At 45.5% G+C, this 25,836-nt stretch overlaps 1 protein-coding gene across 1 annotated transcript in view; it reads left to right on the top strand.

Annotated features, from left to right (window-relative positions):
- LOC147098038 (prominin-2-like) overlaps positions 1-25,836 on the top strand; it is a 103,782-nt gene that overhangs the window by 62,895 nt on the left and 15,051 nt on the right. Inside the window, exons 22-24 of the mRNA XM_085971251.1 lie at positions 11,451-11,540; positions 12,017-12,126; positions 15,047-15,118. Coding sequence (XP_085827377.1) covers positions 11,451-11,540; positions 12,017-12,126; positions 15,047-15,118 — 272 coding nt within the window. The remainder of the gene's footprint in view (positions 1-11,450; positions 11,541-12,016; positions 12,127-15,046; positions 15,119-25,836) is intronic.

The raw sequence follows: 25,836 nt of genomic DNA, 5'->3' as shown, positions 1-25,836 counted from the left end.
CTCTGTCCCTGGTGGTGGCACCACAGATGCACTTGGATAACTGGGTGCAACCCTGTCTTCAGTCATTGCATCTGGAACCTTCATTTCAATTTCCCCTTGTCTGGGAAGTATCTGATCTACATGTCTGCGTACTACCCAACCATCACCCAACATGACCTTGTATGATACGGGACCTGTCATTGAGTCTATGAAGCCAGGAATCCACTTGGGTCCTGTGGTGATTATTTCCTATGTTTAATAAGAAGTATTGTGATTGGTGAATGGGGTGGTTATTCTCTGTATTAGTAAGAAGCATTGTAATTGGTTGTTTGTTTCTACCTTGAGATATGCTGTAAACTCATTGGTAGTGGATGTCAGGTGATTTGTGGTGGCCATCTTAAATTCAGTTCTCTCTAGTCATTGTTGGAGACTGGTGTTGAAAGATGTGCTACTGGGTTTTTAAAGTTAATAGAGCCTAGATTAGAAAGGCAAATCTATTCTTTATTTCAATTTATTGGGCCAGAAATTCCAGAACGGGGCTTGCAGCGCGTGCAAGCCCCGTATTTGCACTTACCCCGCGCTCCTGCCGATCAGCTCCAGGGACGCCTGCACTTGCAGAAACTGAAAGAAGAATCCCGGGCAGCGTATGACGTCACACCGCCCAGGAGTGCAGCCAGCGCGGAGCCAGGAGCATGCAGTGTAAGTGAGACACGCCCCTTGAGGTCTCAGTTTCACTGGACACGCCCCCAATGTTTCTGTCAAGCTGCTTTGCTTTTTTACATGCAAAGCAGCAGTTTAAATAGGTTTTTGGAAGTTTTTTGAAGATTTTGGTAACTTTTATAAACTTTTTTAAATGTTTACATTATTTTGAGTAATCTGAAGTAGTTTTAAAGAGAATTAAAGCAATTTAAAGACTTTTAAAAGCCCTAAAAGAATTTTTTAAATTCCATTTATTTATTTAGCAATGTCGTCGTCATACGTGTCTTCACACTGTTCCCTTTGGGGAACTGTATGAAGTGGTGGAAGGATTTATGGCCGTGATTAACGCTCATTCCGTGACCGTAACCATCTTTGAACCAGCCATTAGGGCGGTTAGTCCTATGGCGGGAGGGTTTTATGGGCTCCCACAAGCTATACAAGGAGGGGGGGCCACCCACACCCACGGACGCAAATATCCCACTGGATGTCAACCCAGAATTTAGAGCCGGAGCTCCGACTCCACTTGCCGGGACTGTCTGGAGCGGGGTTCGAAACCCTACCCTGATCTGGCCCAGCGGCGGGGATCCTACCGCTATGACAAAGGCCCAATCCTATTAGCAACGTGAAATGGCAGCATAGGGCTCCAGTCACGGGGAGGGAAAAGGCACAGGAAACGTATGGGTGTCACCTTTTGTGCGGAGTGGGCCTTTTGCGTAGCAGTAAGCATCCCCGCCGCTGGGCCAGAAGGAGTAGGGTTCTGAACCCCACTCCAGACAGTCCCGGCAAGTGGAGTCGGAGCTCCAACTTTAAATTCTGGGTGGACATCCAGCGGGATACTTGCGTCCGTGGGTGTTGGTGGCCCCCCCCCTCAGATGGGTTGTGGGAGCCCGTAAAACCCTCCCGCCATAGGACTAACCACCGTAATGGCTGGTTCAAAGATGGTTACGGTCACGGAATGAGCGTTAATCACGGCCATAAATCCTTCCACCACTTCATACAGTTCCCCAAAGGGAACAGTGTGAGGATACGTCCGATGATGACCTCTTGCGCAATGCACCTCCTTGGACCCTCAGTCGCAGATGCGAGGGGGCAAGTCGTGCAATTGTTAAATTTTTTATTTTATTGACATGTAAAATGTTGGCCCAATAATTCCCTTCCAAATGCGCTAGTACGGTCGGGGTACTTACGCATCTGGCCGGATGAAATGCCGGTTTTCAGCATGCACAGTGCATGTGGGGAAAACCGGCATTTCCTGTCCTCTGAACGAAGGGGTTCAGAGGCAGAACGCGTGCGACTGCGCAGGCAGCGCGTGCGCAGTATAATTCGCCGCTTTCATTAATGCTTTCAGTGAGGTCCAGTCATTACAACTTACACATGAAAAAAGCATGGGTACAGTTGCTCCAGAGGCTGCGGAGGAAGATATTTCTTATCGTGGAGCTTCTGAAAGTATGTATGTCTGTATATATTCCTTTGCGTGTTATGTATATATTCCTTTACTTATGTGTATGAATGTATTATTTAATTATGACTTTCAGAGAAAGTAACTTATTGGAAAATCATAATTAAAAACATACATTCATACACATTAGTAAAGGAATATAAAACATACATACATATACGTAAAGGAATATATGTGGACATACATACATAACTCATTCTCACATTCCATTCACACAGCCACAATTGCTCCTTCTACCTACCGTTCTGAAAACCCTTTAAAAAAAAAATTTTAAACTTTTAAACTTACTTAAAATTTCTTAAAATAACTTCCCTCCCTTTCCCAAACAAAAATATTGCATTTCAAAAGCTCCACGATAAAATATATCTTCCTCCGCAGCCAATGAACAACTTTACACTTGCTTTTTTCAAGTGTAACTTCTAAGGACTTAACCTCACGGATTTCATGAATGAAATCCACAAAATTCACTGCGCAAGCGCTGCCTGTGCAGTCGCACGCGCTCGAGGTCTGGAAATGCCGGCGTTCCCCGCATGCGCTGTTCATGCTGAACGCCGGCATTTCCAACGGCCAGAAGCGTCAGTAAGTCGACCGTACTCACGCTTCTGGCCTGGAATTTCTGGCCCATTAACTTTTTATCAGAATGGAGCGATATCTTCAACCGGAACGATTCAATGCTGACCCTAATTCTGCAGGAGTGGATGATAAATGGAAACATTGGTATTGTACATTTACAAACTTTTTGGGTGTGTTGGAACAAGAGTCTCTGAATAAGCTGAATATGCTGATCAACTACATTGCTCCGGATGTGTATAAGTATATTTTGGACTGTAAAACTTACGAATTGGCTATTTCTACATTGGAGAAGATTTTTGTTAAACCAAAGAATGAGGTATTTGCACGTTACCTTCTATCTGCCCGTAGGCAGCAGGTGGGAGAATCTTTGGATACTTATTTACAAGCACTTCGGCACCTTGGTGCTAACTGTAATTATAAAGCCGTGACGGCCGAAGAATATAAGGAAGAATCGGTACGGGATGCTTTTATTAATGGACTACTGTCTAGATCAATTCGTCAGCGGTTGTTAGAAAATAAGACTTTGGATCTCAAGAGTGCTTTTGAGCAAGCTTCTACATTGGATATGGCTCAGAGAAGTTCGGATTCTTATGCTCTTTCTAATCGGCCTGTGACTGTGGTTTCGGCAGTTCCGGACAAAAATGAATTAGGTGGACTTAATGGGAGTGGTTTACTAGATACTGAAATAGTTTCTACTCCAACAGCTCCACCTTTTACTTCGGCAGCTGTTGCCTCTAGGATTCAGAAGTGTTATTTTTGTGGGAACGTCCGGCATCCTCGTTTGAAGTGTCCTGCCCGGGAGGCTGTATGTAGTAAATGCGGCAAGAGAGGTCATTATGCACGTGTTTGTAAATCATTAGGTTCAATTACCTCCTCTTCTGTGACTATTCAACCTGTAGAGAGGGCGTTTCTTGCATCAATTTCTGCTGCATTTGCTCATGGCCTAAATAAAGCTATAGTTATGGCCCAAGTTAATGGGTTAGAAGTGAAGGCTCTCATAGATACGGGCAGTACCGAGAGTTTTATAAGTCTTCAGTTTGTGAAGGAAAAGTGTTTGAAAATCTTGCCTGTTACTTATCAGGTGTGTATGGCTCAGACGACCCTTACTTCACAAGTAGCTGGTTGTTGCCTTGTGAAATTGATTCTTCTAGGTAATACGTATACTGATATACGCCTATCTGTTTTGCCTAATCTTTGTGCGGATATTTTGATTGGTCATGATGTGCTTAAATTACACGAGAGTCTTAGTCTTTCGTTTGGAGGGACTAAGCCACCCTTATCCATTTGTGGATTAACTTCCTTATCCATTTCTCCATTATCACTTTTTTCCAATTTGATGCCGGAATGTAAGCCAATTGCTACCAAGTCAAGAAGGTATAGCAGTCAGGATAGAGAATTTATTAATTCTGAAGTCCAACGTCTTTTATTGGAAGGAATCATTGAACCTAGTTGTTCGCCTTGGCGGGCTCAGGTAGTTGTCACCACTAACGAGAGGCATAAGAAACGAATGGTGATAGACTACTCTCAAACTATTAATAGGTATACTCAATTAGATGCGTACCCTTTGCCTAAGATTGATGAGCTTATCAACAAAGTATCTCATTATAAGTTTTTTAGCACTATTGATTTAAAGAGTGCTTATCATCAGATTCCTATTGTTAAGAGGGATCAACCATATACAGCCTTTGAGGCTGGTGGAAAGCTGTATCAGTTTTGCCGAATACCATTTGGTGTTACTAATGGTGTTGCTTGTTTTCAACGGGCAATGGATGCTTTTATAAGTGATAACTCTCTCTCTGACACCTTTTTCATATTTAGATGATATCACGGTGTGTGGTAAATCCAGGGTGGAGCATGATTCTAATTTAGAAAGATTCCTTCAAGCTGCGGAAAAAGTTGGTTTAACTTTTAATAAAGAGAAGTGTATCTTTTCGACTACTGAGGTAAATCTACTGGGGTATATTATCTCGGGAAATAAGATTAAACCAGATCCAGAACGTCTGCGACCATTGATCGATTTACCTTATCCTACTAATTCTAAGGCTTTGCAACGAGTTGTTGGACTGTTTTCTTACTATTCTAATTGGATTGCAAACTTTTTGCAGAAGATCCAGCCCCTTATACGGGTTACGACATATCCTCTATCATGGGAGGCCAGGACATGTTTTGATAAATTTAAAAAGGATATCCTAGGAGCAGTTGTGCATTCTATTGATGAGCAGGTTCCCTTTGTGATTGAGATGGATGCTTCTGATTTTGCAATTGGGGCTACTCTGAACCAAAATGGAAGACCTGTGGCCTTTTTCTCACATACTTTGAACAATAGTGAAAAAAGGCATTCTTCAATAGAGAAAGAGGCATATGCAATAGTAGAAGCACTGCGTAAATGGAGACATTATTTATCGGGGCGACATTTCACGTTGGTAACCGATCAAAAATCTGTGTCCTTTATGTTTGATGTTAAACATTTTGGAAAGATCAAAAATGATAAAATAATGAGGTGGAGGATTGAGTTGGCATGTTACCATTTTGATATAGTTTATCGTCCGGGGAAGGATAATGTTGCTGCTGATGCACTGTCGAGGGCTTATTGTTCTGTGATTCACGGAGATACGCTTATTAATCTTCACAATGCTTTATGTCATCCTGGGGTTACGAGGATGATACACTTCGTACGCAGTAAGAATTTGCCCTTTTCAGTTGAAGACGTCAAGCGGATGACTTCATCATGTTCTATCTGTGCTCGGTGTAAACCGAATTTCTTTAAGCCTCAACGAGCTCATCTTATAAAGGCTACTTCTCCTTTTGAACGTTTGAGCGTTGATTTTAAGGGGCCTCTTCCTTCAACGACTCAAAATCGATACATATTTACTGTTGTGGATGAGTTTTCAAGGTTTCCTTTTGCTTTTCCTTACGCAGATGTATCAGCTGCTACGGTTATCAAATGTCTGACTCAACTTTTTGTCATCTTTGGGATGCCTGCGTATATCCATTCGGATCAAGGAAGTTCTTTTATGTCTTCCCAGTTGAAGGAATACCTTCAGAGTCGGGGAATTTCTACTAGTAGAACTACCCCGTATAACCCCCAGGGTAATGGACAGTGCGAACGATACAATGGGGTGATCTGGAAGGCAGTTATGTTGGCTTTGACATCCCGGAATCTTAAGAATACACAGTGGGAAATGGTACTGCCTGATGCCCTGCATTCCATTAGATCATTGCTTTCAACGGCTACTAATGTGACCCCCCATGAAAGGCTCTTTAATTACCCGCGGAGATCTACTACGGGATATTCGGTACCTTCATGGCTTACTATGCAGGGACCTGTGTTGCTTCGACGCCATGTTAGATTGTCAAAATATGATCCTTTAGAGGAGGAGGTGGAGCTGTTGGAGGCAAATTCCCAATATGCTCATATTCGATTCCAAGATGGGAAAGAAAGTACTGTTTCAATTAAAGACTTGGCTCCTTGTGGTGGCCAGCCCTCTTCCGAGGATACTAATAACAGTCATGATTCAGATAATGTGGATGTTGTTATAGATACTACGAATGTTCCCAATCCTATTGCAGATAATTATACTTCTATTAGTCAGCCTTTGATGGATGTTCATGACCGTCCTAGTTTACTTCCTGATGGGATTTCCAATCCGGAAACCGTTGATAATCGGGATATGGATAGCCTGTCTACAGAAGATACTTCGGTGCCTCCGGGTGTGGGAGGGCAAGGAATTTCACCAAGGTTAAGAAGGTCGACACGAACAAGATATCCGGTCGACCGATTGAAAATGGACTTTTAAATTGATAGTAATGTTTTAAAGTTGTTGAAATATTATATTTGTATTTTAGTTGTAAATAAATTAATTATAAATTGTAAAGGTTATTTAGGTTGGAGCATGTTTTAAAAGGAGGGGTGAATGTGGTGATTATTTCCTATGTTTAATAAGAAGTATTGTGATTGGTGAATGGGGTGGTTGTTCTCTGTATTAGTAAGAAGCATTGTAATTGGTTGTTTGTTTCTACCTTGAGATATGCTGTAAACTCATTGGTAGTGGATGTCAGGTGATTTGTGGTGGCCATCTTAAATTCAGTTCTCTCTAGTCATTGTTGGAGACTGGTGTTGAAAGATGTGCTACTGGGTTTTTAAAGTTAATAGAGCCTAGATTAGAAAGGCAAATCTATTCTTTATTTCAGGTTCATAACTGAAATTCCTGGTAAGGACCGCATCTCCTTCTCCAAAACTTCGGCTCTTTGTTCTTTTGTCATGGTTCTCTTTTTGTTTGTTTTGTCTGTTTTCCATTTTCCTTTTTAGGTCTGGGTGGACGAGGTCAAGAGTGGAGCGTAGTCTACGACCTAATAACATCTCAGCAGGAGAGAGTCCTGTGGTGGTATTCTGTAGCTGAACAGAACCCGTGACACTTTGGCTGCTAAACTCCCTTCTGCACTTTTTTTCATCATCTCCTTAAATGTTTGTATGGCTCTCTCCGCAAGTCCATTCGAGGACGGATGATATGGAGCCGAGGTCACCTGCACTATGCCATTTTTTCTCAAGAACTCTTTTGTCTCTGTACTCACAAAACAAGTGGCATTGTCACTCACCACGATCTCCGGTAGCCCTTGATTACTGAAGCTCCGATGCAGGCTGTCTATAGTAGTAGTGGCGGAAGCAGAATTTACAGGATAAACATCCATCCATTTGGAATGTGCATCAATGATTATGAGGAACATCTTCCCCATGAATGGACCCGCATAATCTAAGTGCAATCTTCTCCATGGTTTATCCGGCCACTCCCAGGGGTGGAGAAGAGCCGCTGCTGGTGCCTTCCGGTGTTCCTGACAAGTGCTGCATGTCTTGACTAGATTTTCTATCTCCTCACCTAGCTTTGACCACCACAAGTAACTCCTAGCCAAGGCTTTCATACGCAAGACCTCAGGATGACACTGATGTAGTTGCTCTAGGATAGACTGTCGTGCTGGCTGTGGAATAATCACTCGTGCTCCCCACAACACGCAACCATCCTGCACACTCAGCTCTGTTTTCCTGACACTGTAGGGCGTGAAGTCAGCCCCTTCCGGATGCTGTGGCCATCCCCTCACCACATATTCTCGAACTCTAGACAGTACTGGATCTTTACCTATCCATGTTCTTACTTGCTCTGCAGTCACAAGTGCCGTGTCAGTGTCCTCCAACATCAACACTCTGTCCTCTGGAGCTGCACGGATAGGTGTGCCTGGCAGTGGAAGACGGCTCAAGGCATCTGTGTTCCCATGGTACTTGCCCGCCTTGTAGACGATGACATACTCATATGCCCTCAACGTCACGGCCCACCTCTGGATCCGGGGTGACACCATCTGTGGAACTGCTTTCATTTCATTGAAAAGAGAGAGAAGAGGTTTATGATCGGTGCATATGTTGAACTTCCTGCCATATATGTACTTGTGGAACCTCTGTAACCCAAACATTACTGCTAACCCCTCTTTGTCTAACTGGGAATAGTTTTTTTCCGCTGGTGTTAGAGTTTGGGACATAAACCCTATTGGTCTTTCAGTTCCATCTTCCATGCAGTGTGAAAGAACTGCCCCCATCCCGTAAGGTGAAGCGTCACAAGAGAGAATGATGCCTTTCTCTGCATTGTAGTGAACCAGTACATCCGACGACAGCATCAGTTTCTTGGACTGTTCAAATGAAACCCCCTGCTCCTTTCCCCAGTGCCACTGTGTCTCCTTGCACAGTAGCTTGTGAAGAGGTGCTAACACAGTTGACAAGTTTGGTAAAAACCTGTTATAATTGTTCAGCAGTCCCAGGTAAGCTTTTAACTTAGCCACATTTGTAGGAGCAGGGGCGTCCTGCAGTGCTTGTACCTTCTCCTTGAGTGGATGGAGCCCGGTGGCGTCCACTCTGTGTCCCAGGAACACTGCCTCATTCCCCAGGAAAGCGCACTTACTCCTTTTCAGCTGGAACCCTGCCCTCTCCAATCTCTGTAGTACCTCTCTCAGAGTGCTCAGATGCTCCTGGTCGGTTCTTCCCGTCACCAGCATGTCATCCAGATAGATGGAAACATGTGGAATCCCTTACAGTACACCTTCGATTGTCCTCTGGAAGATAGCTGGACTAGATGAGACACCAAACGGTAAACAGTTATATGTAAACAAGCCCTTGTGTGTATTTATGGTGACATACTTCTTTGATTCATCATCCAGTGTAATCTGCAAGTAGGCATGACTCATATCCAACTTTGTGAATTTCTTTCCTCCAGCCAGGTTTGCAAAGAGATCCTCTGTTTTGGGAATCGGATACTGCTCTAGTTTGGACACCCGATTGACTGTCAATTTATAGTCTCCACAGAGTCTTACCGAATTGTCCGGTTTTAAAACAGGTACTATGGGAGCTGTCCATTCCGAACATTTCACTGGCTCCAGTACGTTTTCTCTCAATAGACGGTCATGCTCAGCCTCTACCTTTGGCTTCATGGCATAAGGCACAGGTCGTTGTTTAAAAAACCTTGGCGGTGCCTCCTTGTCTACATAAATCTTAGCTGGGGGGCCATTAAATGTGCCAAGTTCCTCCTTGAACACATTCTCATGTTCACTCAACACTTCTTGCAAAGTCAACTGTTTGCTCGCATCTATTTGATGTACTGCTCCCCAGTCTAATTTAAGTTCTTTTATCCAGCCCCGACCTAACAGGTTTGGTCCGGTACCTGATACTATAACTACAGGTAGCTGTTCCACTGTGTCCCTGTGTTGCACAGTTACATTAGCTGTACCTAATGTCGCAACTCGTTCACCTGTATATGTTTTAAGATGCAGGGAGCAAGGCTTTAGCTCTGGAACTTTTGCATGGTTCCACAATTTTGAGTACTCTGCCTTGTTCATTATGGTCACGCCGCACCCTGTATCCACTTCAAAGTTTACCTTAGAGTCATTTACTGTCAGTTGCAATGTGATAGGAGCCACTTTTGGAATGTTCTCTAACATGCTATACATTATGAACATGTCCTCTTCTTCCTCAGCTTCCCCGCTGATGTGGTGTGCTCCATGTTTTTTCACTTCTCTCCCTTGGTTTTGCTGTCCTCCTCCTTTTGGTTTGGATTCCTCCACAGGTGATTTCGCCCTGCAAGCTCGTTTTATGTGTCCTTGTTTCCCACACTTGTAGCACTTTTCCTCCAGAAACTGGCATTCACTCGCCAGGTGATCGCCTTTGCATCTATAACATGCCTTCACATGCTCACATTGTGGTTTCTGACGCATGTTCAACTTGTGCACAACAACCTGACCTGCAACTTGGGTAGCATTAGCCCTGTCTGAACCCTGTATTTCTTATACATCTCGGTTCACTGTCTCTATGGCTTGAGCAAGTTCCAATGCTTTTTCATAAGTAAGCCCAGTCTCGGATAATAATCTGCGCTGCATTCATAAGAACATAAGAAATAGGAAATTTGGTTGTCCATTATTCCGTAAACTAGCCTATCTCTCAGCATTTCCTTCAGGTTGTTCCCATAATTGCAATCTTGTGCTAATTTACGCAACACCGCTACATAGTCCATTAAACTCTCCTCCTCTTTCCTGTTCCTTGAATTAAACTTGAACCGCTGTACAATCTCACTAGGCTTAGGGTTGAAATGTTCTTTTAGCAAGGCCACTAATTCAACAAATGATTTGTCTCCAGGCTTTTCAGGACTGAGCAGATTCTTCATCAAACTGTAGGTTTGGCTTCCCACTGAACTAAGCAGAATGGCTTTCCTTTTTCCGGCATCATTTATTTCATTTGCTTCGAAAAAATAACCCAACACTTCACAGTATTCCTCCCAGGTTTGTGCTTGACTATCAAAAGCGGAAACCGTTCCTACCATGGCAGCCATGCTCTCTTCCAGCTGGTAGCTAACCGTAGCTCGTAATTTTGTTGTTTAAACATCCTGGCAGACTTTTCTTCTTTATTCCGGGTCCTTTAGTTATCTCGTCGCCAATGTGATAAATCCATGTAGTGAAGACAAGGACTCGAAGAGGCGAGGTATTAGGATTAATACGAGTACTTTATTAAACGACTGTGAAACAACCAGGCAGGCTTGCATCCAGGCATTGCACCTTTGCTGGCCTTGACAGGAAGCAAACCTCTGACCTTAACAGGAAGTAAACCTCTGACCTTAGCAGCAGCATTGGCTACAGCACCACCTGGTGGATAACCTTAATCATAACATCCCAGATTACTACAAGTGCCACGCAGAGTCATGGGGCAGGGTCTGAGGAAGGGGCATTCAGTGCCACGCAGGGTCATTGGGGCAGTGTCTGAGGAAGGGGCATTCAGTGCCATGCAGGGTCAATGGGACAGGGTCTGAGGAAAGGGCATTCAGTGCCTCACAGGGTCAATGGGACAGGGTCTGAGGAAGGGGCATTCAGTGCCACACAGGGTCATTGGGACAGGGTCTGAGGAAGGAGCATTCAGTGCCACACAGGGTCATTGGGGCAGGGTCTGAAGAAGGGGCATTCAGTGCCACACAGGGTCATTGGGGCAGGGTCTGAGGAAGGAGCATTCAGTGCCACACAGGGTCAATGGGACAGGGTCTGAGGAAGGGGCATTCAGTGCCATGCAGGGTCAATGGGACAGGGTCTGAGGAAGGGGCATTCAGTGCCACGCAGGGTCAATGGGGCAGGGCTTGAGGAAAGGGCATTCAGTGCCACGCAGGGTCAATGGGACAAGCAATGAGCCTTTGTTTTGTTTTATCGAGCATTTGTTGTTCTGCAGGTTATCGACGACATGTTCTCCTGCCAGCCAGCCGTGATCTTCATCGACAATGTCCGCGTCATAGTTTGTGACTACATCACCGATCCTTGGGTAAGGCCTGTTGTGAAATGTGTGACTGCTGCAGGTTTTCAGTCTTACCTCTTGACCTTTCAGAATCTCCTGGTCCTCCCTTGTAGATTTGTGTCTGTCAAGGAAAGGGTCTCAGTGTCCTAGAGTGTCCGCACTCGGAAGCCAGAGCCCCAGTATCTCCGCCAGCACATCAAGGAGGAGGACAAGGGACCAGCGGACTTGCCTCCTGCTGGGTGGAGCAAGGAGAGGTGCTGATGGGAATGTTTAACTCAGTGACCAGTTAAAGTGTGGAAAACTTTATTAGGGGCGGGAGGGGGAATGGAAAATGAACCAATAAAAAGATGAAAGAAATGCCATTGCTCAAAGTTGGAATAATTTGAATTAGTTTAACGAATGAATGCAGCAGTTAATCTGGTTAAAATGACTCGTTCTACTGACTTAAAACAAGAGAATTGACATCACCATTGATTTAACCTTTTACCCACCCTGTCCCACAGAATGCCTTTTGGTTCTGCCTGGGATGGTGCACTCTGTTCCTCATCCCCAGCATCATCTTCGCAGTGAAGACTGCAAAACACTACCGACCCATCAAGAACAAAGCCAGCAGGTAAATATCATCAGAAGATGGAGGGATCGCGTTGAGCGAAATGGTTAAGTGCACCTGGCAAAGGCGAGGCGACCTCCCCTCCCCTCCCTTCCCCCACTCCATATAGGGGCCATGCTCTGACGCAGTTGTTAGCGTTTCTCCTCTTGCTGTCACTCCGCAGCAACCCCGCTCTCTTGACTCCAATCGCGGTCTGACGTAAGAAAACTACTAGGCACTTGGTCTAAGTGTTAAACAAAGCTTTAATCAACTGTTTTTCAACATGGAGATCTAATTGTGTCCTTTACTAGTTCCTGTTAAAGAATGTCCTGAGCAAGCTGGGCCCATGCCCGAGTATTTATACTCTCCCTGGACAGCGCCACCAGCAGGCCGCCCAGTATTACTTCATAAGTCATTTGCACATGAATGACAAGATTCATGTCACGGCCTATCCCTCATTGCAACCCCAACGGGAGGAAATGTGTGTGCAGTTTATGCTCAAATTTACAGCAATGACGTATACCCCACCAAGCTCTAATGCTGAAGGGGTCTAGTGCCCCTGATCAAGCAGCCAAACCCTTAAATAGTCTGGAACCATTTTATAAAGAATGTCACCATTATCTGGTCTGTCTTCTTCTAAATTGTTATATTTTCCCCCTCTAACCACAACGTCGAGACAGCATGCATTTCTGTCAGTAGTTCTTTATGACTACAGGAATCTTTCGATTTACCGGCACCTAAATAACCGGAAATCTCGGTTAACCGGCAAAATTCAGGAGTAGGTTCATACTTCATATTACTTGCCTTCCTCCATCTGTTGCTGTGCAAGGGTGTGGCTGCAGCTGTTGCTAAGCTACAGAGACGCTTGTAACTTGTGGCCATTGTTCTGAACCTGTTGCTAAGCAACAAGGTTTGTTGCTTTATATGGAGCTCTCAGCTCTCGTATCTTTTACTATAGCGCTCGGTGATCCGGAATTTTTGATGAACCGGCACCACGTCGGTCCCGTCGGTGCCGGATAAAAAAAAGTTTCCTGTACTGCCCTGAGCATTCCCATAACAGTTCAAACTTCCGCCTATACACCACTGGCGTCAAGTTAGAATCAGCAAGAATTGCCCTTTTTACTGTGCTTACAGTCTTCCGACTGGGGAAAACACAGTGAACACTCTGTGGCTAAGCGACGCTACCCATTTCTTTATTCACTTATGGTGCTCGCTAACAATTCAAAAGCCGCAGAGATCTGTGATGTTGTCCTCCTCCTTTAAAATTTGGCACATTAGATTTAACAAAATTATTCTGTGCTGTGTTATGGACTAAATTGAGAGGAACCTTTATAAAACACTGGGTCGGCCTCAACTAGAGTATTTGGGCTAAAAATTGAGTAGCGCCCCCCGCGCCAGAAATTGAGTGGTTGCGCCCCAAGAGGGAAGCGGGGTGCTACTGGAAGCGCCCCGCATCACTCTTGGGGCGCTATGAGTCAATATCACGGCGCTACGTGCTGCAGGCCTTCCTCTGCTTCTTAAAGGGGAGGGGCCTTGCCCAGCTGGGCCCCTGGGGATCGGGAGTGCCGGCAAAAGAGCCCGGCACTCAAGAGAAGTGCCGGGCTCTTGGAGCGCAGCCGGCACTCCGTGGGGGGTGGGGGGGCGGTTCAGGAGGCCGGGGCGGGAGCGCAGGCAGGTGCTGGCAGGCGGCCAGCAACAAAAATGGCCGCCCTGCACCTCACCTTTAAATACCGCCTCCCCGGCCGCAGGTAGGTCCCCCTGACCCCGTTGGACATAACGTCCGGCGGTAAGTCAGGTGGCACTCCCGAAGATCGTGGCCGGGGCGCGAGTGGGACACTGCGCACGGCGATGACGTCATTGCCGGCGGCACAACGCCGCCGCTAACCTCCCGCTGAATTTCGCGGGAGGTGTTGGCGGCGCTGCTCCCAGGCATTAGTTGTTTTGCGCCCCGTTAGCGCCCTCTTAGGGCACTAACAGGAGGCGCAAATTAACCCAATTTTCCCCCCTTTGTGTCCAATTCTGGGCACCACACTTCAGGAAGGATGTAAAGGCCTTAGAGAGGTTGCAGAAAAGATTTACAAGAATGGTTCCAGGGATGAGGGACTTCAGTTACGTGGATAGACTGGAGAAGCTGGGGTTGTTCTTGTAGCAGTGAAGTTTGAGAGGAGATTTGATAGAGGTGTTCAAAATCCTGAGGGGTCTAGACAGAGTAGATAGAGAGAAACTGTTCCCATTGGCGGAAGGGTCGAGGACCAGAGGACACAGATTTAAGGTAATTGGCAGAAGAACTAAAGATGACATGAGGAAAAACTTTTTTACGCAGCGAGTGGTTAGGATCTGGAATGAACTGCCTGAGAGGGTGGTGGAGGCAGATTCAATCACCGCTTTCAAAAGGGAGTTGGACAAGTACCTAAAGGAAAAAAATTGGAGGGCTACGGGGAAAGGGCGGGGGAGTGGGACTAGCTGAAGTGCTCTTGCAGAGAGCTGGCACGGGCTCGATGGGCCGAATGGCCTCCTTCTGTGCTGTAACCGTTCTATGATTCTCTGATTCTAAATTAGTTTGACCTTCATCTCCTGGTGTGGTAGTCGATAAGCCTTGCTCTCCTCTCCTCTCCGCTCCCCTCTCTCCTCTCGTCTGCTCTCTCGCCCTCTCCTCTCTCCAGTCTCCTCTCCTCTGCTCCTCTCGTCCTCACCTCTCCTCTCACCTGCTCCCCACCCCTCCGCTCTCCTCTGCTCTCTCGCCCTCACCTCTCCTCTCCTCCACTCTCCTCTGCTCCTCTCCTCTCCGCTCCCCTCTCTCTCCTCTCCTCTGCTCTCCCCAGAGATGATGGGTTTGTGATCCTACTGATAAGGTCTTTCCCAGGGACTGAGAACTGCAGCTGAAGTGTAATAATCAGAATCTAATGATTCATTCCTGTTTCTCCTGCTTTTTTCTGTTTTGCAGTCCTGATCTTTCGGAAATGATCCACTTTAAATTTCCTCGGGTACAAAATACATACAGTCCCCCAGCAGCATCGTAAGTACAATCCATCATTCAGTCCTGCCTTGTGAGTTGTCGAAGTCTCGACTCCCTAGTAAGACTCTTAAACACAAAGTATCGTTAAAGACAGGCTTTATTTGCTTGCAAGGGAAGAGTTGTGTAGACAAGGGCTACATCAGACCTCTTCAAAGTAATACAGAAATTGTAACATATTTATACAGTAAAAAGCAAAACAGGCTTTCTATGCCACATGACATAGTATTGAATCATAACTGATTACAAAGGCACAGACCTTGCGAATTATTGAAACAACGTATTCCGGGCTGCGTTAGAATAACGAACGGAAATACCTTGGGATAAGATTAACTAATCCTTTATTATGGGATCTCTCTGTTCCCTCTGTTCTCTCACTGTACCAACTGGACCCGTGGGCCGATATTTACCTTATCATGTCCTTGGCTGTTTGTTTGGTAACTGAGGCTCCTTGTTAAGCTTGTCACAGATAAGGAGTATTTATGTCTCACCCCCTTGCCTTTAGTGAATCATGCTGTCGGCCATTTGAGTTTTTATTCTATGCCTAGGAAGCCATTTTGTGTCTAAGTGAGAAACTGTACTTCCACGTTCTTCCCTTTTGTCCTTACTAGGACAACGTAACTGAAATTAACCTCTTCTTATCGGTCCTCGTACTAAATTTAGATTTTAGCCAAGGATACCGACTTCTTTTCCATTTGGAACCATCCCTGGGATTTACCTGTATTGATGGTTGACCTTGTTTAAGATCGTCTTTCTTCTCTGTCTATTCTTAGTGTTTGGGTGTGTGTTTTTGTAGGGTTTAATTATGTTTGATTTGATTTCAGGTTTATGTCTTTGTATTTCTGCAGCTTATATTAGCCTGCAGTGTTCTAATTTCCCTGCAGCTTATATTAGCCTGCAGTGCGGGTGCCACTATGCACTTTCTAAAAGACAGGGAACAGCAGCTTATAGAGGAGGACTAATTCATGGCCCACACAGTTTATAACTAACCTGTGGGGTTCTCCTAAGCACAAGTGCTTCTATGTAAGCCCCCAAAGTGCGGACCAAGTGATATACAAAGTCGACGACACTGGCTTGTTGTTGAAGGGAGTCCTCTCTCTTTTTCCTAGCCTGCAGTTCCCATTTGAAATGGAAAATGTGTTTTGCAGAAAGAGGAGAGCATGTGGAATATGTATATATTTGTCTAAGTTTTCTAATCCCTATAATTGTATTTTATTCAATCGTTTCAGTTCCTCATCCAGGGGACCATTCTTTTCCTCTACTGACCTTACTTCTCTCTGTATCATCATATTCATCGTAGGCAAGACTGCCTTGCCCAACCTATTGCAACAACACTTAATCGTTGTGACAAACAGAGCAATGCATACAATCAGGGCTATTACTACTACCAGTCCATGCAATAATATTTGTCTTACTGATCCCAGCCATCCTCCCAATATCCAGTCAGCCCAGCCTTGGTTCTTTGGGTTTTCATATTGACTTACTGCGTCTAGCACATTCGTAAGACATGTACAAAAAAGTATTCACGTGTAATTCTCGTTTCTTTCGGGATCTTTCCCCATCTCCTTGGCATATTAGACTCAGTAGTCCGATTAGTATACAAAATATAAGTAACGTCTTCATTGTTAGAGTCTTTCAAAATTCAATTGTCTCTATTCGGTGCCTTCTTGCAGTGGGATGCGTGAATCCAGGAAGATCTTTCCTTGACTTTTACGGCTGTGTTTGTTGTTAGGAGCACTTGATATGGTCCTTCGAAGCGTGGTTGTAGACCGTTCTTTCTTTATAAAACCTTCACGTAGACGTCGTCTCCAGGTTCCAAGTCGTGGCACTTTCCCTCTGCTGGACTCGTTTGAGCTTCCTTTACCTGCTGGTGAAAGCTGGAAATACATTTAGTTAATGCGATGCAATAGTTTAGCATAGTCTCGTCCATTTTATGAATGTCCATTTGTTTCACCGTAAATGGTGCTGAGAATGGCAGTCTTAGGGGTCGTCCCATAACAATCTCATGTGGCGACAGTCCATTTGTCCTGTTAGTTGCTGCTCGCATTATCATCAATGCTAAGGGTAATAGTTCGACCCATTTAAGTCCGGTTTCATTGCAAAGTTTAGAAAGTTTATTCTTCAGCACTCCATTATGTCTTTCCACCAGTCCTGCAGATTGTGGATGATAACTGCAGTGAAGATGCTGGTTAATCTGCAAAGCTTTACATAGTTCTTTTATAATTGCTCCAGTGAAATGCGATCCTCTGTCACTTGAAAGCTGCATAGGTATTCCAAACCTTGGTATGATTTCTTTTAACAAGCACTTTGCTACTGTTACAGCATCATTCTTTTTACATGGGAAAGCTTCAACCCATCTTGAAAACATATCTATAATTACTAACACATACTTAAATCCTAAACATGGAGGTAATTCAATAAAATCCATTTGTAAATGTACAAAAGGGCCTGATGGATTTGGGCGGGAGGCAGCCTGTACTTTCTCTGTCTTGCCTGGATTCATTTCCTGGCAAATGGTGCACCTTTCACTAATTTGTTTTGCAATTGCCGAAATACCTGGTGCATACCATGTTTGATTAATATAGCCTGCCATCCCCCCTTTGCCCGCATGCGTGAACACATGAACGCATCGGGCAATCCATGGGAGTAAAGATTTAGGCGCCACCATGCGGCCGTCATGGTGAACCCATACCCCTTCAGGTGTTTTAAAGCAAGAATCCCTTGCCCAAGCTAACACTTCGTCCGGGTTAGCCTGTGACTGAAAGACTAAAACATCATTAATAGAAGGTGGGTCATTATCTGATTTTTGTTGACGCAAAACAAAGGCTGAGACCATTGACCCTGTATCTGACAGAGTGGCTGATTTAGCAGCTCTATCTGATCGCTCGTTACCCAAGGATATCTGATCCTGACTACCTATATGAGCCTGACATTTAATAACTGAAATCTTAGTGGGACACACTAGAGCCTTTAAAAGATTATTGATTTGCTCAGCATTCTCAATAGTTGATCCTGAGGAAGTTAGAAACCCCCTTAATTTCCAGATCTGTCCATAATCGTGAGCAACTCCAAAAGCATACCTGGAGTCAGTATAAATGTTAACAGTTTGATCAGTAGCCAATATACAAGCTCTGGTAAGAGCGAAGAGTTCTGCTTGTTGCGCTGAAAAGGATTGAGGTAGTGAGAGTGCCTCCACAATCGAGCGATCATCTGATATGGCATATCCAGCCCTAGGTGATCCCTTGTCATCCCTAAGGGCTGACCCGTCTACGTAGTACGCTAAGTCACTATTGGAGATAGGAGTTTCTGATAAATTTGTTCGGGGCTTAGTCACCAATTGGGTGATCATTTCGCAGCAATGTGGAGTTCCGTCTTCTTCTGTGGGTAGCAGCGTGGCTGGATTCAAGGCCGAGCATCTTTGAATTAGGAGATTAGAGTTGGATAATAACTCAACCTCATATTTACTGCTACGGGCTGATGTTAGATGCTGAGTGGCGTATTTTGATAACAGAACTTCCACTGAATGTGGTACAAACAAAACAGTTCGGTGATTAAGCGTGATGCCTTGAGCCTGTTGTACAGCGTAATAGGCAGCAGTTAGAATTGGCAGGCATCCAGGCAGGCCGCATGCAACGGGATCCAATTGAGTAACTGTCTTTTATAGTCGTGTCTTTTCCCGTGCCTTCATAAAAAAGCAGTGCAATGCAGATTCATGTGCCAGCTGTTCTTGTAAAAGGCACATAGTACATCTATCGGTCGGAACGTGTATCTGCAGTCCCTTTTCTGAACAAATTATTGTTGCCTGCATTTTGCACAACAAGTCTCTCCCTAAAAGGTTCATGGGGGCGTCGTCTGATAACAAAAAAGCATGTTGGCCAGAAAAATTATCTGCTCGTATTTGTAACGGTTGTGACCATGTCAGAGTCTGTGAGACACCAGAAAGTCCTATGCAGGTAACATCCTTGTCAGTGCATGGAATTCCTGTAGCGTATTGTTTTGTCAATAGTGAGGTTGTGGCTCCTGTGTTGACGAGAAAAGGGACTTTCTTGCCTTGCATATTTATGGATAGATATGGCTCATCTCTAGAATTTAGTGATACTAAGGGTAAGTGCAGGAGGTGGGTAACGTCTGAGGCTGCGTCTCTGCGTCATGCTGAATAATTTTACACTGGCATTCCGGATTGTCCTTCCGTAATCTGACCTCCCCAAGGATCCCCTGTTGTAAAGCCTGCTTGTGGACGAGTGTGAACCTGAGCTTGGGTATTTGTATTTACTGGGGCACCTCCCCAGCCTTGATTTTGCTGTTTGGGGAACGGGCAATTGGACTTCCAGTGTCCGATCTGACCACAGTTAAAACACGGAGAGTTTGTGCCTCTTCCGTTCCACTGGCCTCTGCCAGTCCCTCCTCTACTATTTCCTCTAAATCCGCCTCTGTTATATCCTCTACCTCGTCCCCTGTTCTGACCCTGGTAGTAAATAGTAGTCTGGGCGGTCGGGGCTGGAGAAGCTGCCTGCTCCATTAACAAAGAAATTTTACTCTGATCTTTATTCCTTTCCTGTATTCCTTTCAAGATTTGTGTCAATTCAGGAATGGTTTTATGTCTCCAGTCAAGGCAAACTAAAGTCAACGGTTCCTTAAGTTCTGTTCTGAGGCTGTTTACAAGGGCGTTAATTAAAGGCATTTGGTAATTTTAATAATTTTGTCATACCCGAATGCTGTCCCATAACTGCTTCTATTCTTTCTATATAATCCTCAACGTCTTCATCCCTTTTCTGAGTTGTCTCAATTATCTTATCTAGTGTTGATTATATTCTCCTGACTTACAGCACTGGGGTCGGGTGATTCACCAGCTGCTGCGGCTGGTTGTTGTGCTTCGTAGTCAGGAGGCGGGGCTGGTCTTCTGAACCATCCCTCATCCTCGTCATTACTGGAATGAGTCATGGGAATGGGAGGATATTCACAAGGAGGGGCGGTAGGCTTCGGGTTTTGTCTTAAAGGCATTAGCGTAACCTTTTCTTGTTTAATCAATTTATTCATTAGATCTTTTTTTCTTATTTTTGTTCTCAATTTTGCTAGTTAATATGCTGCGTTCCTTACGTTTTTCTGCTTCCCTTTTCCAGTCTGAGAAGGCAGACCAATTTACTGATTTTGCACCCCTTCTATGTGGGTCTCTGCCTGCTAGGCAGTTTTCTAGACACGTGATTCTATCTAGATTGAATGTACCATCCAAGGGGAAAGGGTGTCTGTCTTTCTTTGTCCATTTAGCCCACTTAGGTAAATCATTTGTAGATATCTGACCATAGTAGGTAAAGACATAAGAAGCGGGAGTTCCCTTTTCTGGGATCTTGCTCTGTGCAGCTCCCATCTTAGTCTGTTTGGTGTTGTTTTTTTTTAAAACTAGGCTCTCTTCTTCTAGATCGCAAGTTTCACCCCTTACCCCCTTACAATTATTACTGACTGTCCAAAGGACCACAAGTGATGAAAAATAACAAGTAATAACAACAGTCAAAGAAATGATAAGCAATGCAGCTGCCCAAACAGGCAAACAGACCAAATATACAGACATTTATCTTATACTTTAAACTAAACAAATAGTCAATTCTCAGTTTGCGTTATACGCCACTACAAACTGAGTCCTTAACGTTTAACTTATACTTTATGTGAGAGTTTTCTGTCTTAATGCTGTCAATAGTCAACAAAAAAAATGGAAAACAATAGAATCCTTATGCTTTAATGCGAGGGGCTTGAACCCTCGTAGAAGGTATCTCAACGGAGAAAAATCCTGAACCTGATAATACAGATCTTAAAAAATTACAGTGACAATTCTCAAACGATACTTTCTGCCGCGGGACTCAGCCCCGGCTCAAGGGACCCACCCTTGATCAAGGGACCCACCCTTGATACTGCAGTTTTAACTTGGTACCTTATGGGACTCAGCCCTGTCGACTTTCCTCTTGCCTTCTTTGCCCGATACTTTTTTCTTTAAAGACTTGAGTTGTCAGTATTCTCCTCCTTTCAGTGGTCAACAATAAAAGAAGTAAAAGTTACAGGATTCAACTCAAGTCTAAAACATGAGTCTTAACTAGATCGCGGTACTCCCGTCGGAAGAAACAGACCACACCAACTTAATATCTAATGAGAAATCCTTTTATGTGATAAAGCATCACTGTGGCCATTCAGGATCTGTCATTAGAGATTCACGATGCCCTTGTCCGTGACTTACCGAAAGGCAGCAAGCGATCTCGGTGGAACCTCCAAGTAACTGTCGAAGTCTCGACTCCCTAGTAAGACTCTTAAACACAAAGTATCGTTAAAGACAGGCTTTATTTGCTTGCAAGGGAAGAGTTGTGTAGACAAGGGCTACATCAGACCTCTTCAAAGTAATACAGAAATTGTAACATATTTATACAGTAAAAAGCAAAACAGGCTTTCTATGCCACATGACATAGTATTGAATCATAACTGATTACAAAGGCACAAACCTTGCGAATTATTGAAACAACATATTCCGGGCTGCGTTAGAATGACGAACGGAAATACCTTGGGATAAGATTAACTAATCCTTTATTATGGGATCTCTCTGTTCCCTCTGTTCTCTCACTGTACCAACTGGACCCGTGGGCCGATATTTACCTTATCATGTCCTTGGCTGTTTGTTTGGTAACTGAGGCTCCTTGTTAAGCTTGTCACAGATAAGGAGTATGTATGTCTCATCCCCTTGCCTTTAGTGAATCATGCTGTCGGCCATTTGAGTTTTTATTCTATGCCTAGGAAGCCATCTTGTGTCTAAGTGAGAAACTGTGCTTCCACAGAGTCCTGTTCAGAATATTCTTTTCAATGTCTTGTATTTGTTCCAATTTTGATACTTTTGTTTTTATTTAGTTTCCTTTTACGCACAGACTTCACTGAAAGTAAATGCCATGGGGACAGTAGCGTAGTGGTAACACTGGAGGAGCAAGCTACTCAGTTGTGAAGAAGGCGGTTCACCACCACCACATTCTCTACAGGAAAAACATGTTTTTTTAATTCATTCATGGGATGGGGATATCGCCAGCAAGGCTAGTGTTTATTGCCCACCCCTAATTGCCCTCGAGAAGGTGCTGGTGAGCCACTGCCTTGAATACAACTGGTTTGCTAGGCCATTTCAGAGGGCAGTTAAGAGTCAACCACATTGCTGTGGGTCTGGAGTCACATATCGGCCAGACCAGGTAAGGACTGTAGATTTCCTTCCCTGAAGGACGTCAGTGAACCAGATGGGTTTTTACAACAATCCGGTAGTTTCATCGTCATCATTACTGATACTAGCTTTTAATTCCAGATTTATTTAATTGAATTTAAATTCCCCACATGCCAGGGTGGGATTTGAACTCATGTCTCTGGTTTATTAGTCCAGGCTTCATGGATTACTAGTCCAGTAACATAACCACTATGCAACCGTACTCCCGATGGTGTTGTGTTTTCCTGATGGGCACACATTGCCTGCTGCGACAGAGCAATTTGAGTTTGAAGAGATTTTATTGGAGAACCCTGTTAACTGTCACTTACACCATCAGAACTGTTAGGCTGAGTGGTTACAGTGACAGTCGCTAGTTAAATGCACTCCCAGGGCCAGAATCAGCCACTCAGGATTAGGCTGATCCCAGGTTCGATTCCTGGCCTGTGCTGAGTTAACTGACAGCAACCAGGATGTCAGTGTTTTGGAGAGGAATTCAGCCAGGGTTCGTGCTCCTGATCGCGATGCAGTGATCCGTGCACGGCCAGTGAGGACAGGATGGGCTCAGTTGTGATAAACTCACGGTCGAACATACTGCCGACACTCGGGGTGATATTGGATTGGGCCCAAAAACGAAGTGCGATCTGCCCGCGCCCATTCAAAGTGGTGCCAGCTGCACGCAAAATTCGTGCTGCCAGCTCATTATGATGATTGGATCGCTGAGCTCCAACACTAAACGCGCTGCTTGTTGGCTCAGCGCTCAAGAGCAGGAGCCAATGTCGGGTGGAGTCTACTGGCCAATAATATTTTGCCTAGGCTCCTCCGCACTTCTTAAAGTGCTTTGTTGCAGAAGCGCCTCATTGTCACTGTGGATGCAGCCATGTCGCAACAGGGAAGAGAAAGGGCACCTCGCTTCTCAGATGCAGCCATGGAGGCCTTGGTCCAGGGGGTACACAGAAGAAGACAAGTCCTCTACCTGCAGGGGGCAGGAGGCCTTCGAGGCAGAACGCCAGAAGGCAGTGGGAGGAGATAAGCCATCAGTGAGATGTGTGTTGCCCTCAGGACCTGGATCCGGTGCCGCAAGATGTTTAATGACTTCACACGAGTGGTCAAGGTCAGTGAATGCATCTTCAAATGCCATATCCCACCAACTGCACCACCAGCCTCACACACTGCTCAATGCACCACACCCCCCTCACTCACCTACCAACAATCTCTAGCAATGAGAACTCAGACCTCACAATCTTCACCCCACCCTCACACACTTACCATTGCTGCAAGCCTCACACCCAACCAGAAGGTTCAAGTCCCACTCCAGAGTTATCCACAGTGTCCTGGCCAATATTTATCCCTCAATCAACATCACTAAAACACATTATCTGGTCATTATCACATTGCTGTTTGTGGGAGCTTGCTGTGCGCAGATTGGCTGCTGCATTTCCTACATTACAACACTTCAAAAAATGACTTCATTGGCTGTAAAGCACTTTGGGACGTCCGGTGGTCGTGAAAGGTGCTACAGAAATGCAAGTCTTTCTTTCTTTATCTCACACCTTGCACACAATGCCAGCAATTCAACCATAACAGGCACAATCACCCAAACACATTGCACCACACTCACTGACACACTTCACCCAAACACATTGCACCACACCCACTGACACACTTCACCCAAACACATTGCACCACACTCACTGACACACTTCACCCAAACACATTGCACCACACTCACTGACACACTTCACCCAAACACACTGCACCACACTCACTGACACACTTCACCCAAACACACTGCACCACAATCACTGACACACTTCACCCAAACACATTGGCCTAGAAATTGGGTTTTGGCTTAGCCAGGGCTTTAGCGCCGGAAATTAGTGCCGGCGCTAAGTCCCCTGCGCGCGCCAAAAATTCAGTGGCGCCGCGCCCAAACGGCTGCCGGCGCTACTGAAGGGTCTTAGTGCCTGGAAAAGGGCGCTAACTGCCGTTTCGCGCCGCAATTCCGGCGCTGCGGCACCCGATGCGGTGCGGCAGGCTGGGGAAGTGCAGGCCTCCTCCTTCCGTTAAGGAGGAGCTGCCTGCACCCGGCCGCGGCCCGCGCAAATCTGCTTAAAAATGAGCCCGGCACCTCGGACAAGTGCCGGGCTTGCATCTGTTCCGGAGGGGGGGGGGGAGAGAAGTCCGGGGAGGGAGCTGCGGGCAGGCGGCCGGAAAGCGGCCGGCCGCCGCGGGGCCTTTAATGCGCCGGCGCTAACTGCAGTAAGGCACCTCTGACAAAACGCTGGTTGCGGCTGCCACGGGCGAGGCGGCCGCAACTCAATTTCGGAGTTCGGGCGGGTTACCACGGCAACCGGGACGCTGCGCACACCGATGACGTCATCGGTGCCGGCGCAGCGCTACCGGAGCAACGCCGATTTAGGGCCCCAGGGAATTTCACTACTGGCCATAACTCCGGCGCAAGGCCCTCTAGCGCCTCAAATGAGGCGCTAAGGCTACTGAATTTTCAGCCGATTGCACCACACTCACTGACACACTTCACCCAAACACATTGCACCACACTCATTGACACACTTCACCCAAACACATTACACCACACTCACTGACACACTTCACCCAAACACATTACACCGCACTCACTGACACACTTCACCCAAACACATTACACCACACTCACTGACACAATTCACCCAAACACAGTGCACCACACTCACTGACACACTTCACCCAAACACACTGCACCACACTCACTGACACACTTCACCCAAACACATTGCGCCACACTCACTGACACACTTCACCCAAACACATTACACCACGCTCACTGACACACTTCACCCAAACACATTACACCACACTCACTGACACACTTCACCCAAACACATTGCACCACACTCACTGACACACAACACCCAAATACATTGCACCACACTCACTGACACACAACACCCAAACACATTGCACCACACTCACTGACACACTTCACCCAAACACATTGCACCACACTCACTGACACACTTCACCCAAACACATTGCACCACACTCACTGACACACTTCACCCAAACACATTGCACCACACTCACTGACACACTTCACCCAAACACACTGCACCACAATCACTGACACACTTCACCCAAACACACTGCACCACAATCACTGACACACTTCACCCAAACACATTACACCACACTCACTGACACACTTCACCCAAACACATTGCACCACACTCACTGACACACAACACCCAAATACATTGCACCACACTCACTGACACACAACACCCAAATACATTGCACCACACTCACTGACACACTTCACCCAAACACATTGCACCACACTCACTGACACACTTCACCCAAACACATTGCACCACACTCACTGACACACTTCGGTTGTGTCTGTACCTTTCTACTTAGACACAATTAGAACTCAGAACTCAGAGATTCAAGAATGAAGTGCTTTATTCAAAAAGAAGGTTCCGGAGAGTACTGAACAAAGAGAGCTAAA

Source organism: Somniosus microcephalus, chromosome 30 (genome assembly GCF_052327205.1).
Source record: "Somniosus microcephalus isolate GS21.2 chromosome 30, FLI_Smic_1.0, whole genome shotgun sequence".
Lineage (NCBI taxonomy): Eukaryota > Metazoa > Chordata > Chondrichthyes > Squaliformes > Somniosidae > Somniosus > Somniosus microcephalus.
This window is presented reverse-complemented; position numbering and strand designations above follow the sequence as displayed.